General features: G+C 50.3%; 1 protein-coding gene across 3 annotated transcripts; it reads right to left on the bottom strand.

Annotated features, from left to right (window-relative positions):
* Positions 1–1,340: 1,340 nt before the first annotated feature.
* Positions 1,341–17,453, bottom strand: LOC122381672 (outer dynein arm-docking complex subunit 2-like). Of its 3 annotated transcripts, none has more exons than XM_043366125.1 (12): positions 17,023–17,453; positions 16,527–16,732; positions 16,161–16,307; positions 14,574–14,783; positions 14,012–14,143; positions 12,422–12,538; positions 11,936–12,046; positions 11,407–11,631; positions 10,808–10,927; positions 8,002–8,178; positions 7,449–7,637; positions 1,341–2,420 (listed from the first exon to the last, which is right to left on the bottom strand). In XM_043366125.1, exons 2-12 carry the CDS (start codon positions 16,707–16,709, stop codon positions 1,998–2,000), a joined length of 2,034 nt encoding a protein of 677 aa, XP_043222060.1. In that variant the 5' UTR covers positions 16,710–16,732; positions 17,023–17,453; the 3' UTR covers positions 1,341–1,997. The 3 variants fall into 3 exon arrangements, with proteins under 3 accessions (XP_043222060.1, XP_043222062.1, XP_043222061.1); XM_043366127.1 differs by having other exon boundaries at positions 16,861–17,197; XM_043366126.1 differs by having other exon boundaries at positions 17,102–17,174.
* Positions 17,454–17,478: the final 25 nt, after the last annotated feature.

The following is a 17,478-nucleotide window of genomic DNA, read 5'->3' as shown; positions in this document are numbered from 1 at the left end:
TCCGTTTTCATCGTCCGATCCGCATCGAATGACATCATGGATGATGAGACAAAGCGTTCAACGCATTTCTGCTAAACAGCTTCGGAGAAGCGATAGCTGGAGTCTGAAGAATCAATAACCGAAACAGAAGCTGAAATTCACAGAAACTTCTCGGTATTGTTGTAAAGTAAAATGACCAGTAAATCGGTTCAAAAGGACTAACCGATCTATAACTGCCGACTGCCGAGTTAACATCCCTCGTTATTCACCGGCCTTCGCGTAAAAGCGCAACATCTAACATCAGACACATATTCCGACTATATGTACTGTAAACCATCGCTGACTGTTTTGCCCATTGCGTTACGTTACCGCCCTCCCACCCAGGCCGTGACTCACAAGTCTTCCTCGACCTTTTCGACGCCGTCCATCTCTGAGCGCCGCAGCAGCGTCTCCGCGGAGAGGGCCGGCGCCGTCTCCAGTCGCGATATGTGCTGGGTCACCGCGTGCTGAGACTCTGACCGACGAGAGACGGATAACGATGGAGAGACAAAATGAGATATAATAGGATAGGCAGCGGTGTCGGGGGCGGTCCTACACAAGGGTTCGAGCGAGTAAATGGCACGGTGAATGCTCGGACCGCTTCATGTGGCTACCTAGCGCTTACGTTCAAAGTCATGCTTTGTTGACTGTTCATGACACGATTGCCAATAGTCTGAGTCGACCCATGACGCATTTAAACTGATAATGTATGATTTCAACGCAAACAAGCTAAGAGCTAAAAGAATTCCCCCCAGATACGCGACACCATCGAAACCACTGAGACAGTCTAAACGAGGTCATCTGACCGCACATCCCCACTCAAAGATGAATCACGAGCACACATGACACACGTTACACCGTCCACAATCTCAGCTCTATCAGAGGCCACGCACGACCGACTCACTCATGGCTCCGGTGACATGCAGCACGTGCAGCGGCGAGTGTGCCTCCGCCGGCGTCTGGACCAGCAGCAGCAGCGTCAGCAGCGGCCACAGGAAGACGGCGAGCCTCATGTCGGCGGAGAACGGAGTCGGGACGGCGCGGAGCAGGTCAGGGAGCAGACTGAGCTCCCCGGCGCCGGCAGGGCGGCCAGCGGGCCGGCCATTACCGGTAAACGGTCTCAGGTGCGCAGTAATGACGCGGTGATAGCGCGATGCTCAGGTGGGGTCACCTACTGCAGCTGTGAGATTACTGGGGGTGTCGTGAGGGCAGAACTGCCATCAGAAACCTGAATTGAGCCTGAATTGGCTCGCTGAATTGCGTTGATGTCGCGGCAGCCCCGATGTTTCTATTTGCTCTTGCCCACTTAATAAAAATATGAATAATGCGCACATGCTTACTTGTATTTGGTTGGAATTATGAAAGGTGACGACGAATTTGCAATTCTGCAGTGTGACACACTACAATCATTTGACTTCGTATTAATTGACAGACATAAGTGTGAGCATTATAGGTACGGTTCCCTTCATATTGGAAACGTAATGCCACGAAAACATGTCAAAACTACGCGTCTGATTGCACAGACTGAAAGACAAAACGAAGACGGCGACTAGCACATTCCTGCAGGACTGTAACTACGTCAACTCTACTCGCCGACTAGACATGATAAGCGTAGGGCACGATCGGAACTTTCGTGCATAACGACATGACCAGCGAACAAGATTGCTCACCCATCACTAAAGTCAATATGGTAGTCGTTATCATTCGTAATAAGCTGGGTTATGATGACTCGTCAAAGGCAGTGTACGGATACTGGTAAAACAGTGGTTCAAAACTTGCTATCGCTAAAATTATCATCCTGGCTATGAAGTGCGAAGCTGACAACTACTCGACTAGGTATCGCCATTGCACGAAATCTCAAATTTACCCAATAAAAGTAACGGAGGCGTTTGAAATGCCGACCAAACCTTCTTCTCCCCTGTCCAGCCCGCGGTCGTCTCTCGTCTCTCGCTCGTGGTCGTGTCTCTCCCCTGGCCCCTCTACTGCCGCTTGCTGCCGGGCCGGCTGGCGGGCCGCTCAGTGCCGTCCGTGGTCGGACTGTCTGCGCGCGCGGCCGCCGTCAGCCGGTTGTCCACCTGCTGCTGGTGCACGGCCGAGGCCAGCAGCCGGATGTTGCGCAGACAGCCGGCGGCGTGCTCCTGCAGCTGCTGGTCGTCCGAGCCGCACATGGCCAGCAGCGGCCCGACCGCCTGGAACTCGTGCAGTGTGATGCAGTTGCGCGGCTCGCGGCTCAGCTGGAACAGCGCCAGCGCCGTCGGGCGGTGCACCAGCGGCTCGCGCGAGGCCAGGTAGCGCACCAGCGGAGCCACCGCCTTCTGCTTGCCGAACTGGAGTCGGTTCTGTCCCCACTGGCAGCAGCAGGCGATCGCCTTGGCCAGGTACTGGCGCACGCGGTCGTTGTCCTGACGGGAAGGACAGAGGGAAAGGGGATCAGTCGACTGGGCAGATAAGCTGGATGTAACGTGTATGTCTGGTCGCTAGTTGCAAACTCCAGCCCCCATGAAGAAGCAGTTGGTGCGACAGATAGTAAGTCGGTCACTGTCAATTGTGAATCAGTCGAAACTTCAAAGTAGGGCTGCGGAATCTGAGTCGTTTTTTTTTTCGGTCAACAGTTCTGCCCGGAGTCGCAGTCGGAGTCGGAGTCGATTTTTGGAAGCCAGAGTCGGAGACAGCTGATGCGCAGTCACCGAAAATCCACCGACTCCGCAGCCCAGCTTCAAAGTATCAGCGAACAATAAAAACAAACTTTTTTACTTCTAAACATGCATGGCCATTGCACTGATCAGGCTGGTAATAGGCATGCGTTTTATTCCTTTGTTTAAATCTTGTCAAACCGGAAACATCTGCAGGGCGCCAGCGAGACGGGACCTACTCCCTCAGACCGTCGGCAGTCGCCATCCTCCCGCCACGTAGGGTAAGGGCGGGTAAGAGCGGCCCCCGCCGAAGTTAGTTGGTAGCACTGCTGCTCCACGGCGTACATTTCCTACCAGCCCATAGGGTTTACATGATGGCCTGTTTTCGGCGAGCGATATCTCGGTCAACCTTTCAAGGAATCAATGGTTCTTGGTCTCAAATGATAGATCGATGAATTTTCTTTCGACAATTCATCTACCATTTTTCACGAAACCCAGCCGATCTTCTACGGCGTACAGGGTAAAGATTTCTCTGCACGCCAGCACCCGCGATCCGCCTCTCCGATCGTCGGCGCGCGGTCCGCGGTAGCGCAGTCGGTAGCGTATCGGGCTACGGATCCGAGGGTCGTGAGTTCAAATCCTGGGAGCGCCGCGTGATTTTGGCTAGAATTGGATGATGTAGATTCTTGAATGTTTGCATAATCAATTATTAATAGCTTATTGAATGTATCTGCCCACTTATCGGCCCCTAAAACCTGTTATTTAAGGAATTTAAGAAACGAATGTCACGTGCGCGTCACGACTGCCAGCCATAAGCGCTACCATATTCTAGTTTGAACTAACTTTTTGCTAGTCCCGACCACATATAGTAGGTTTTCTAGTAGTTATACTAGAAATTCCTACTAAAGTTCGTCCTACCCGTCACTCAATATACCCTGGGTAAGAGTACGCGGGCGATAAAAGTACGCATCAGCTGTTTCGGTTGCTTAGCAACGCGGGTTTGTCGAGTTCATGAAGTGACATGAAGCCGCCAGTGCGTGCATTTCACCAACGGAACGTGGGCGTTGAGCGGCGACGCTGTTGAGTTGAAGGCGATGAATATTATTTTCGAGCGTTATGATATTATTATGATATGGTACAATAATTAATAATACAGATATGGTACAATAACATTTCCGTGATTGTTGTGGGAAACTTGTGAGGTTATCTGGGGTAATACTGTACAGTGAAATATTCTGTTTGCGAAGTTTTGCACAACGTTTCGGGGTTGTTTTGTGCGCGAATTGCATGTACGGTAAGAGGACGCACTATTCAGGAGGGTAAGAGTACGCAGAATTATACCGTAAACCGGGGTGAGTTGATATGGATTTTGAGGTTATTCTATATTTCGTTAAAAGCCACATTCATTTACGGAATTCTTTTTGTGCCAGTTTCATGGCACATGCCTTGGGGAGGCAATCAGCAAAAATGAATAAAAAATGTATATATTAAGCCCCTTTTTTAAAACGCCAAAGTTCATATCAACTCACCACCCCACAGGGGGTGAGTTGATATGATTTTGGATTTTTCAAAATCTCTCGGCTAAAGAAGCTCAGAGGTGAGTTGATAAAATGCCAGTGTTTAAAAAAAGGATGAGAGAACACATCCTGAAAGAAACCATTAGAAAAATGATAGTAGTTTGGCAGCAGACCTCACATTCATGAAAACGCAATCATGTCCAACACAGCGCTATCAAAATGGCTTGATTTTAGCAGCATCATTTTTTCGCTTTATGATACTTAGTTTTACTTAGAACATTCTGAACTTGGCTAGTCACGTGTCCTCAAGCCAACGATATCAAAACTGGCAATATATTTTGGAATTACAAGTGTATTTTCTTGTAATTAAAACACATTGTCAGTTGCGGTTCAAGGTTGATATGCCTCTGACAGAAATAATGGATTGAAATGAAAGAATACATATACTTCTGAGCTTTTGTGGACTGGTAGTCAACAAAATATTAATGAAGTGAAGTGAAGCGAATCTAATTCGGACTGTATTCTATCAGGTGAAATAAGCGACATAAAATAGAATTCGGCATCAAAAGCCAAAATTAACCCTCGCACTTATAGGCGGGCGAACGGACCACCTCGGCTTTTCGCACATAACTCGCGCAAAAAGCGGCCGATCGCGACGAAACTTTCAGTGCCTCTCGAGTTTATCAATTTTCCATATGTTCTAAAGATTTCATGACCCTGACTCAAATGGTTTTTGACTTGTGACCTGATTCTCGAGACCATGCTTGGCCGGAATCGCGATTTGGCGTAGTCGGCTCACATTATCCGCGCATTTCCAGTCTTTTTGTGATTGTAACGTCCAAACATGTAAATGATGTTGGTCCCATGCAGTATTGTGGGTGTCAACTGTCAAGGTCACCTGAAGGTCAGGTCAGGTCATTGACCTTTTGGTGACCTCGGCTCACTTTTGGAGGTTTACATGTTTCTAGGGTAGTTTTTTCGGGCCGATGTCGAATTTAACATGCATTTGATCATTTACGAAGTAGTTTTAGTGCCTTCGTAACATGTTACGACACCGTCAGTGGTAGTTGACACTTGACACTCCCTATGGATAGCCGGCAGGACACCTACTGGTTGACCTGACCTGACCTGACCTGGCCTTAATGTACGAAGACACATGTGATCAAAACAAACATGACATTCGTGATCAGCAACAGCCAAAAAATAATAACCTCGCTTTACGAACTTCAAATAACCCCTTATTTTCCCGACTTCTGGGTAATTGACCTGGCCTGGAAGGTTAACCAATGACCTATGACCTTAAAGTTGGTTATCATCGGCTTCCTCGCGTCTCGGGCAACACGCTCGTTTTTTCCTCGAAGCTCTAGCTCCACCATGGGTCAAACGACGCTGGGATTCCAACGGACCCCCCCCCCCTATATGTTAAACGCTGGCAAAACACGAATACCGGTGAGGGCTAAAACACCAGTCAATTTCTTTATATTGTTTGTTCCATTTCATTTTGTCACTCTTTCTCGGTTGGCAACTGCCAAGTAGGAAAACTTATCAGTTTCACGAGATCAGAATTCCCGCGCTGTTAGCCATACAGAAACGACAGTTCTGTCATTTTCGAAACCACGAATAATTATAACATTTTTTTTTAATCTGTATGTATATAGGTGTTCTATAGTGTTCCTTTGTAGCTTGTAGGGAGCCATCTTGAGACTTGACAGGGAGTTGTGCTGTGCCTTTTGCATGTTAGGTATGTCCACAGAAAAAAAAAACTTTGGGGTCACTGATGTTAGTTGTCGGACCTTCGTCCCCGTCTTGAGTTGAGAATTGAGATGTTAGTTTCAAATGTTTCGGCCAGTTACTCTCCGGCCGTCGTCACTCGTCAGGTGTTCTTTGACCCTCAGAAGGACCTGGATGTTGGTGGCGTTGCGCCGTACGCGTCCAACCGTTCGAAAGCTCCTGTAGTCAGCGGGAATCGAACTCGGGTTTCCCCGGTGATGGTCCAAGGTTCTAACCACTCCACTATCGAGGCATATTTGACCATGGCCAGAGAAGTTACTTGCTGAAACGTTGTGAAACTAACATCTCAACTCAAGACGGGGACGAAAGTCCAAAAACTAATTCATCAGTGATACTAACAGGCCTCGTCTCAAGCATTCAGAAAAAAACTAAAGCTTTTGGGGGTTGATGGAATGATGTGGGGAGAGAAAAGGAGAAGAGTTGGTCTAATTGACTTTGTCTTACTTGCAGACCCATATTTCATGCTAATTTGCATGCATACCAGCCTGGTATCAGCTTTTATCATGCATATCAACTCACCACTTGATGGCATATCAACTCACCACCTGTCACTTTTCTTAAAATTATAAAAAAGCGTTGTTATAGGTGAAACCCAAAACTACCTGGGATGAACAGTAAATTGATGGTAGTTTCTTTCCCAGTGCATGTTGTTCCATGAATATCCACCGTCTTTGCTGTAGGGTGGGGACTTTTCCTTAGTTTCAAAATCAGAAGAAAAAAAGGACTTTGAAAAAAGTAATGTGTTAAGAAGGTACTGCACCACATGCATGCCTTCCTCAGCTATATGCATCACTTATTGGTTGCTTCACTTCACAGAAAAATAAAACTAAAAATTGGTTTACAAATGGATGAGCAGCACACATTTTAACATTTTTCGAGCAATTTATATCAACTCACCACCCCATATCAACTCACCCCGGTTTACGGTACATTAAATCGAATATACAGAAATATAGAATTATTAATCTATCGCTCAATGACGTTTGTTTTGTAGGTATATCATCAATGGAGCACTGTGATGCAGATGCATACCCGAAATTCTTCCAAATACGAGCTATTCTCCTTTTAGATTGTGCATTTTTTAAAGAAACATACGACATGATTATTTCCTGATTTTAGACTTGAAAGATTTATTTTATGTTTTTCTTTTTGGATACTAGAATTAACTGAAATGCCTTCTGAGTTTGAAGTTAAGCATTTGGACAGTGCAAGCTGCATAGCTGTGTTTTCATATGCTTGCGTACTCCACCCGCCTGGCGTGCGTACTCTTACACACCCCATATGGTAAGAGTACGCAAGTGCAACGGTTCAGAAAATGTCAGTTTTAGACCACTTCCATTTACGCTGAAGGATTGTTGCCCCATGGGTTGATGGCTAATTCAATGAACTTTAATATTCCCTATTTGCGATTTCTTTCCTTCAAATATTAAACAAATGAGAGCAAGAAATCCACTAAGTGCGTACTCTTATACGACTTCACCCTACATACCGTGCCGGTGAGGCTGGCCAGCTGCGGTACCACGCCGTGGTCCGTGATCACCGCCAGGTTCTCCTCGTCTTTGGCGATCTCCGAGATGGCGTTACAGATGGCGGCCAGCACCTCGGGGTCCGGCGAGCGCAGTAGGCCGACAATCAGCTCCAGGCCGCCGACGAACGAGCGGACCATCTCGCCGGCGTCCTGCACGGCACGGTACACGGGGGCACGGGGTGTCACTGGCCGGCAGTCAACTCAAGGGACCAGCGGGGTCGGCAAATAGGAACAGGGGGGGGGGGGTGTCATAGACCGGCACAGTTCAGGTAGAACGTAGCATAGTGCAGCTGTATATAGCTGCAGTACTCTTGGTTACGTAAGCCGACAAAAACTTCTGCGGGAATCCATGCAAGCGACATTGAATTATTGAATAGCACTGACACAAATCGATATCTGCCGGCAATCAGTCGACGATCCAATATGATAAAACTGCACAACGAGCCCTAACAAATTCTGAGCGACACCATCCACATTCCTCACTATCGTACCACTAACGATTCGCCAGGCTCACCTGTGCGTTCTGAATACACGGGCAGATGGCCCAGGCGGCGGCCGCCTGCACCTGGTAGCACGGGTTTTTGAGCAGCGACCAGAGCAGCCGCACACCGTCCAGCGCGTCGATGGTCATCATGCTCTCCGGGTCCACGGCACAGGCGCCGATGGCGTGAGCGACGTTCACTAACAGCGCCTGGAAGGGTGGTAAACGTGACCGTACAATTATAAATACAGCACTAAGTCTTGCCTGAAGTCGGTGTATCAGCTGAATTATGAGACTAAATTGTACTAAAAGCAGGGGCGGATCCAAGGGGGGGGGGGTCACATGGGTCATGGCCCCCCCCCCTTGAGGCCCGGGGGCCCAAAGACCTGCCAGGGGCACCACCGGCCTATCAGGGGTATCACAGTCCTGACAGGGGCACCACAGGACCGCCAGGGGCACCACAGGCCTAGCAGGGACACCACGGGCCTGGTGCCCCTGGGCCCTGACAGGACTGTAACGCCCCTGACAAGCCTGAAGTGTCCCCGGCAGGCACGTGGTGCCCCTGACAGGCCTGAGGCGCCCCTGCAAGGCCGGTGGTGCCCCTGGCAGGCCTGTGGTGTCCATGGCAGGCCTGTGGTGCCCTTGCTAGGCTTCTGGTGCCCCTGACAGGCTTGTAATGCCCCTGGAAGGACTGTGGTGCCCCTGGGCCCTGACAAGCTTGAGGTGCCCCTGACAGGCCAGTGGTGCCCTTGCTAGGCCTGTGGTGCCCCTGGCAGGCCTCTGGTGCCCCTGACAGGCTTGCGGTGCCCTTGGAAGGACTGTGGTGTCCCTGGGCCCTGACAAGCCTGAGGTGCCCCTGACAGGCCCGTGGTGCCCTTGTTAGGCCTGTGGTGTCCCTGGCAGGCCTCTGGTGCCCTTGCTAGGCCGCTGGTGCCCCTGGCAGGCCTCTGGTGCCCTTGCTAGGCCGCTGGTACCCCTGCGCCCGGAGAGGACTGGTGCCCACTGCCCCTGAAAAGTCTGAAGTGCCTCTCGACAGGCCCGTGGTGCCCCTGGGCCCTGACAGGCCCAAGTTACCCCTGCGAGGTCGGTGGTGCTCCTGGCAGGCCTCTGGTGCCCCTGGCAGGTCTGTGGTGCCCCTGGCAGGTCTGTGGCGCCCCTGGCAGGTCTGTGGTGCCCCTGACAGGCCCAAGGTGCCCCTGGCAGACCTCTGGTGCCCCTGGCAGGTCTGTGGTGCCCCTGGCAGGTCTGTGGCGCCCCTGGCAGACCTGTGTTGACTGGTGCCCCTGCTAGGTCGCTGGTGCTCCTCACAGACCTGTGGTGCCCCTGGGCCTTGACAAGCCTGAGATGCCTGGCTATGACAGGCTCGTGGTGTCCCTGATAGACCAGTGGTGCCCTTGCTAGGCCTGTAGTGCCCCTGGCAGGCCTCTGGTGCCCCTGCTACCCCTGCGCCCGGAGGGGACTATGGTGCCCCTGAAAAGCCTGAAGTGCCCCTCTCGACAGGCCCGTGGTGCCCCTGGGCTCTGACAGGCCCAAGTTACCCCTGCGAGGTCGGTGGTGCTCCTGGCAGGCCTCTGGTGCCCCTGGCAGGTCTGTGGTGCCCCTGGCAGGCCTGTGGTGTCCCTGGCAGGCCTGTGTTGACTGGTGCCCCTGCTAGGCCGCTGGTGCCCCTCACAGGCCTGCGGTGCCCCTGGAAGGACTGTGGTGCCCCTGCCCCTAGGGGTGCTCATGGGCCCAACAGGCCCGTTGTGCCCCTTCCTGTCGTGTATACTTGCTAGACCTGTGGTGCCCCTGCTTCCTGGCGGGCCTGTGGCGCCCCTACAAGGCCGTAGGTGCCCCTGACAGGTTTGTGGTGTCCCTGGAAGGACTTTGGTGCCCCTGACAAGCCTGAAGTGTCAGGACAGACCCTTTAGACGCCAGGGTCAAGTTCGTCGGACTGACAACGATTTGCTTACCTGATAACGTTCCCGGCAAGTACTCACTACTCAGCGTCCACAACATATATACCCGTAACATATACACATAGCACATTCATATATACTTGCTTACAATTGGTTTAATGTGGTTGTGGCTAAGAGTTAAGATACTGACTAAAAATAAAAAATAAAAATAAAAAAACTGAAAATGGGGGCACCACCAAAATGAAGTGGACGAAATCCGTTGAGTTTTTAATTTTGGGTATAGGTAGGGGCACCACTTCGATTCATGACCCTCCCCTTGGAGTTTTCCTGGATCCGCCCCTGACTAAAAGTTTCACTTTTCTTCTAAATTTAAAGACCGTAATACATATGCAGTGCGCCAGTTGAAAGACCGGGAATACCTGAACAGAATGCGCATTGCAAACGAACTACAAACGGCCAGCGAATAGGAAAACCTGTTCCTGATACGCATTCACTTGCTCATTTAACCCCGGAAACAGAAGCAGTAAACGTTGTTTCGTTGCATTTTCGGCTCACTGGTACGAACTGGGTGCATGTGAGGCTGCTGTAAACCTGCACAAATTTGCGGTCACTATTATGCAGAGACGGACGACCTTTTTTAGTGCGGGTAGTAAAATCTGCGAGAAACGGTGATGGATTGCCACTAAGCCGTGAGTTTCGAAAGTTAACATGCATTGTCATGTCATATATTACTGTACTCTTGAATACTACGCAAGGCAGTCAAAAGCGATCATTTCACACTTTTGCCGTTACCAGGCGGACGTCCGGTGGTTGCGGCCCGGAACCAGTCCGCAGTAATAGGTAGGTAGCCCGCCCGACCTGTCCTACGTTGCACAAGGCCGTGTTTCATCCACGCTCTCCGGCGCGGCGGTCCCAGATAATGCGGGCGGTCACACACGTACCGTGTTGGTTTCCGTCAGAAGGTGCACCAGGGGACGGATTCCCGAGGCGTTTTTGATGGCGGTGCGCGCCTCCTCCAGCTGGGCACAGGCGCCCAGACAGCCGGCCGTGTTGACCAGAATCTGACGGGGGACAAGCACACATTCCATCGTGCCGACAGACAAGCCATCAGTCCCAGCATTAGGAAATAACCCCCCCCCCCCACCACCACCATAACTGAGACCGACCGATCGACTTTAGCATCAAGGACACACCAATAGCCCCCCCAGACAGCCGGCAGCATTGACCAGAAGCTGTCGGGGAAATCCGCACACTCTCCGGGCTCGAACCATCAGTCGACAGTACACATCAGGGAAGTCCCAAAACCACACAAACAGCTGCATAAACAGAGACCCATAATACAACCCGCGGCGGTATTTTGTTGACCACAAGCTGGCGGGGACAGCCGCATATAGTCCCAGATTGACATATCAGTCGATCCCCGTGTCAAGGGGAGATACTCAAAACCTCCAGACCATCATGATAAAAACACTGTCATCCGCCACAGCTCAGGTTTCACCCACCATGCTCTCCAGTCTCCATACCACCTCATGACACTAACCTGTTCGTTTTCATTATTGAGCAGCGGCACGAGCATATCGACGATGCCGAGTCCGTTGAGCCGTTTGGTGTTGAGCGGGTCGACGGCGCACTTCCAGAGCGCTCCCGTGGCGGAGATGGTGATGGAGAGGTCCTGCTTGGCGGCCGGCAGCTGCAGCATCTGTGTCAGCCGCTCCAGGCCACCCAGCTCGCGCACCATGCGCCGCACGTCGCGGTCCTCGGCGCACTGCCGGCCGGCACACGGGGGGATGAGGGGAGTGGCAGCATGCGAGCAGAGCCAGTGGGGCTTTAGATCGCCGAGTTCAACGCAAAACATCTCGCGACAATCTTACACATCCGAGTTTGCGAAGATTGAATGACGATTTGAAAAATGGTGAGAATAGCGAAAAACAAAACGGAAAACGTCTTAGGCACGTCTTATATCGTCATATGTATTTCATCTTAATTGTTTGTTTCATATTTGGGCTTTAGGGAGCGCCGACTCAAGTCCCCGCTAGTCAGAAAACCTTCCGAGGCTAGGACTGACGTGCCTGGAATATGGCGTAGGCGCAGTGAATCTGCAGCTTGATGTTGTCCTTATGCAGGTGGTCCAGCAGGTTACGGGTCATGCCCTCCTCGCGGATGGCCAGCCGGTAACTCTCCTGTGGAAGCAATTAGGTACTGGTTATATTACAGAGCTCGGGATGGTCGGGTGAGGTGAACACAGCGGCCGGAAACTACGACTGATGGGGTTCATTACACAATACATCCCACACCACCTTCTGTCTACTACAACAATCCACATTCGATTCGACCGATAGAGGCAAACACGAAACTCCATCGTGTTACAAATTGTTGAACGAAAACTCATATTGTCGCACGGTTTTATTAAAAAAAAAAAAATCAGAAGCATTAAGAACTCAAAGAAGTCCTGGAGTTGCGTCCGACATTCCGAAACTCAGTTATCTCTAACTGACAACAGTATTGCCAGCTCCAGTCCCACGCCTCCCGAGACCCGGGGCCGGTCCTTGACTCACCTCAGACGCGCACATCTGGATGATGCCCATGACGGAGATAAGAAGCTCTGTGTGTACCGACTGCAGCAGTCGGGCCAGCAGGGTGATACCGCCCGCCTGGCGGATACACTCTTTCACCTGAAACATGCACCGGTCAGCAGAGATAGCGCCTGCCATACACCGGTCAGCAACGTTATAACGCCCGCCATACACCGGTCAGCAGCGTTATGCCGCCCGCCCGGCGAATACACTCATTCACCTCAAATAGAGGTAATCGTAAGGTAATCGTAGGGTCAGAGGTGATCGTAAGTGGGCAGTAATCGCCATGCCTTGTGTTAACCCTCGCCCGCACATGGGGGGGTGGTTGCCACCCCCCCCCCCAGGCAGTCTTTCTGCTCTGCACTCAACATTTTTAGAGCTAGAAGGCTGATTTTTCGTATAGCTGCTCGTCTATCCTTTCCTGATGTCCACTGAAAATTTCAAGTTTCTGTGACTTTTGGTTTCGGAGATATGACCTTGTTTTTCAGGTCATGTCATGACCCAAATGGCCAATTCTCAACATCTTGCGTTTGCCATGGGCCTTGTGAGCTTTTGACACTCTGATTTCGGCCTTTTTTGCCAGTCTTACCTCCCACCTATCATGGAACATGTTGTTCGACGATGTACAGGGGTCAAGGTCAGGGTCAAGGTCAACCTAGGTCATCTAAGATAATTGCGTTTTAGGCAAGCTGAATTTACTTTTTGTGAAGTTTTTTGACTGCATTTTTGGTAAAAGCTTCTCAGATCATGATTTCATGTGATATGGACCCAAAAACAATCGGTGCACACATCAGTATACACACAGACACACACAGACATACAAACACATATAATTGACCTTGACCTAACTTGACCTGAAATGACCTCAGCAGCAAAATTCTGGTCGGATAGTGTGACAAAGAGGTTCTAGCTGGCTTGGCACCAGAAAACAGCATCGTCATCGGTATTTGATAAGCAGCGCACTTGATATCCAACGGTGACCCAAAACAGCAACATTTTTTAGTTTGACCTGACCTGGAAGGTCAATGACTGACCTGAGAAGGTAAAACTGGGTATCATTGGATTCGTCTCTTCCCAAAAAATCTTTTTGGTCTTTACTGCTAAGCTCTATCTCCAACAGGAACGAAATGGCGCGGGGGGGGTGGCAACCACCCCCCCCCCCCCCATGTGCGTTCTAGGATGGGAAAATGGCATGTGCGGGCGAGGGTTAATCGCCCACGATCGTAAATACATATAAACATGCATACATACATACATACATACATACATACATACATACATACATACATACATACATGCATACATACATACATTCATACATGCAAGGTAATGTAAACATCCTTTCGAGCGGCAGTACTGTAAGCTGGACAGAAGGAGCGCCCTTGAGAATATCATGTGAACATATTTTTTTACGATTTTTTATGCACTGATGTCGTACCGACCTGTCCAATGCTTATCGCTGACTTACTTTTGTTTATTTTCAACTCTTCAAAGACCGGTTCAGTAGTATCCAAGCCACTGTTATGACGGGCCAAAATGAATGACCAACAGACAGCGCTGAGGCATACATACCTTGCGCGCCTTGGCCAGGGACCAGAGCGCCAGCGCGCCGCCCAGTGCCACCTCGAGCTTCTCGCGCTGCTTGGTGGTCAGCTTCTCCATGGGCTCCATCAGGATCGTCTTGTCCACGTCCAGCAGGTCCACCTGGACGGTGTCCAACGTCACACATCAGTTGAAAGGGGCAGACAAGAACAAATAATCGCCTCGAGCCTGTGAACATGGCTGAATTGTGACGCTACACCAGATCCCTTGTAAAGTCTGACATCACCACAGGTCCACCAAGCCAATAAGGCGACCAATAAGGCGTATCAGTATCAGTCACGCATAGCATACGGGCAAACGACGACTTATGTCCCTTGTATGACCATCCGAGAAAGATTCATTTAGACGATCGTGTATCTGTTACGGCCCGTATAAAAACTCGGTCCGTATTGATACTGCCCGGCCCGTATCAATACTGACCGGGTCATCGGAGGGCCGAGTTCTTAAACCGGCCGTAACATATCCACACAAAATATATCGTAGTTAGTACAATGAGATCCCCGATCTCAGGGCACCCCTCCGCAGCACCTACCAGTTTGGGCACCCCGCCGCTCTTGCGGACGATACGGCGCGCCCAGCGGAACTGGGCCACGTTGGCGATGGTCTCGGAAGCCAGCGCCTTCAGCTGGTTGGACGGACTGCTGAACAGCGTGACGAGAGTCTCGAGGCCGCCCAGACTGGCGATGGAGCGGCGCACCTCTGGGTGGCTGGAGATCACCTTCAGCACCTTCAGTGAGCCGATCTGCAGCGAAACAGACGGGGAATGATGATCCGATGATGATGATCAGAGAAAAGCTGATCTCATGATCAGGTGAAATGGGGGAGCACACTCGTTTTACTGTCATCCGTTAACAGCCATTATATCGAAACAGTCGGTTGCGATAGGATAGTCATTGGTATCAATGTGACACCATCGCTCCGCCTCCCCAGCTCATGAAATACGAGCGGCTCTCGCCACAGTGAAGATGCTGACCCGCAATACACACAAGTGCGGCGGGCCACAGCTAAATACGGCACTTGTAGTTCCCCACAGACCGGTCGGAGATATATGGTGGAATTGATGTCAATGACAGTGTACGGTGAATTCGAGTTAATTTCCATTAGATTAGACAGCGCCTAGCGAATGCTTTCACATTGAAGATACCACTAATTTGTGTACCTACTCACCTAAATTGCACGGGAATCAGCTTTGTATGTTTTTTGTTTTGTTTTGTTGGGTTAGGCCCTTTCGGTCCAATTAACCATTTCAGAGCCGAGAGGATGATAGGATATAGGGGGAGACATTGGTCTGGGCAGGCACCCTAGTGAGTCACCGGGGCTGAGCCCGTCCAGAGGACAGGCCACCCAGCCCCAAGATACTCACTGCACCCGGCTACGGGGTGCGCTCCCTCGGGAGCAGCGGTGCCGCTCCAAGGGAGCAGCGGCCGCAAGGGATAAATTTGCCTGTCCAGGCCGGAGGGGTTTGCGGCGTGGTGGAGAAGGATTTCTGTATCCTGAGGATAGAAGCACGGAACGGTGAGCTTTGTATGATTGTATCACACCGAGCATAACGCGTGAAAATCGACACCATGTGAAGAAGGCAGGCAGCTCTGCCGTAATTCCTAGCTCAGAAGGACGGCAAATCCCCGAGGGCGACCCCACTTCTCATCCCCAAACGTTACCTCACCTCTCTCCCACTCACCGCCCAGGCCATTTGCATTGCAGCATGACGTCAGCTGGATCAATAAAGAGACGTGATTTTCGTATGGAAGTTACGAAGACATGCGGCTTAATATTGTATAAGGGATAATAACGATGCGAATCTTTAATGGATCGATCAATACTGAAGCATAGGTCTTATAATAAGGACATGAAAATGTTACATAATGTTTGACAACGTTCTAACTACATAGGACCTTGAAATAACCTTGCATGACATAGGTACTTGGTTTGGTCGAACCTGGCTTTGAAGACCTTGCACATAGGTATAAACGTCCGATAGACGATAACTTTGTACGATAACGGCTTTCAACGAGCGCTACCAGAATCAGACAGTCATGTGTCGTATCTACGGCACTCTCGAACCTCAATATACCCTGCTAAGCTCCCGAAAAGCCGCTCAGAGTGCTCAATGTCGGACCTTACACCGGACGTCGTTGGTCTCGAGGATGTTGAGCAGCACCTCGAGGCCGCCGACGTCTCGCAGGGCCAGCTGGCACACCTCCTGGTCGATGGGGTGGTCCCGCAGTGCGCACAGTGCGATCACGGTGGCCGTCTGGTTGCCCGCCTGTCACCACACCAGCAGACAAAATCGGCGTCATACGCGACCGACGACCGTCAAACGACGCGGACCTTTCGACAGCGGGGACAAATACAAAATGCGCTGAATGTCACAATAAGTAGTGCATTAGAACGCGCGCAGAATAGGGATAGGTACGTGTGCTACTGCTTGCATGTTATAAAATAAGCGCAACATTACAGAAACACCTCCGCGCGAATATCATACCTTGAGGTATTTAACAAGCTTCTGAATTTGCCAGTAATCGGCCGGCAGGTCGGTGGCCGGGTCGTTGAAGCGGTCGTTGCTCTCCTCCTCCGAAGACGATTCTTCGCTCGACGAGGACACATTATCGGATGTTGTGACGGTTACCTTTTTGGTTGTTACTGTTTCCTTGTCTTTCCCGGTCATCGTTTTGAAATGCGATCGCTAAGCTGAAATGATATGTTGCACAGAACAAGGTAAATTACAAGAAACATTTAGGCTGGATGCACTGTGGCGTAGCATAAAACTGTCCTATGGAGCACATTGAAAAATAAGACCGCAAAGACTCCACGCTTACATCGTAGCTACCGCCACTGTAAATGACCGTCTTGTAAGCTGTAGCCGGCTATTTCAAGCTCAGGTTACGGTTTACCAAGTGTAGGTAATTCAGGTCCGTGTGATTCAGGGCTTGAGTGGCCAGGACTACATATAATAAACCGGTAAATCACATAGCACTTACTAAACCCTGAACCGCCGATTATTGACTGCTTGTAAAGCACTTATGATACGGCGGCTATCACGGGCCCGGACGGTCGGACCTTATTTAAAAGAGCCATTCAATCTCATGATCTCAATTTTCACTCTCAATCACAATCAGCTCTTGATGCTCTTGATCAGCTGTCAAGCAACTGCAACGCTCATCGGTTGCTATGGAGATGAACGCAAGGTAATATTTTTACGGACTGGGAAATCACAAGACCCTGATCCCAGTTTTAAATTTTTTTTTGACAAATATCTATTGTACAAAAAAAGTTCAGTAAGTGTAATAGGGTAACAAAATTGAAGGAAATTTCTTGTCAATCTGTCAGTTCAACAGTCACCTTTTCTACATTTTCCCAAATCCTTCAATAAAGCAAAACAAAGGATATGGAAGCTAAAGTTTGGAAGCATATGTGTCAGCTGTTGTAGACATTTA

This window comes from Amphibalanus amphitrite, unplaced genomic scaffold, assembly GCF_019059575.1.
Source record: "Amphibalanus amphitrite isolate SeventyFive unplaced genomic scaffold, NRLGWU_Aamphi_draft 000124F_arrow, whole genome shotgun sequence".
Lineage (NCBI taxonomy): Eukaryota > Metazoa > Arthropoda > Thecostraca > Balanomorpha > Balanidae > Amphibalanus > Amphibalanus amphitrite.
Note: the sequence above shows the minus strand (reverse complement) of the source record. Positions and strands in the feature narration are given on the sequence as shown.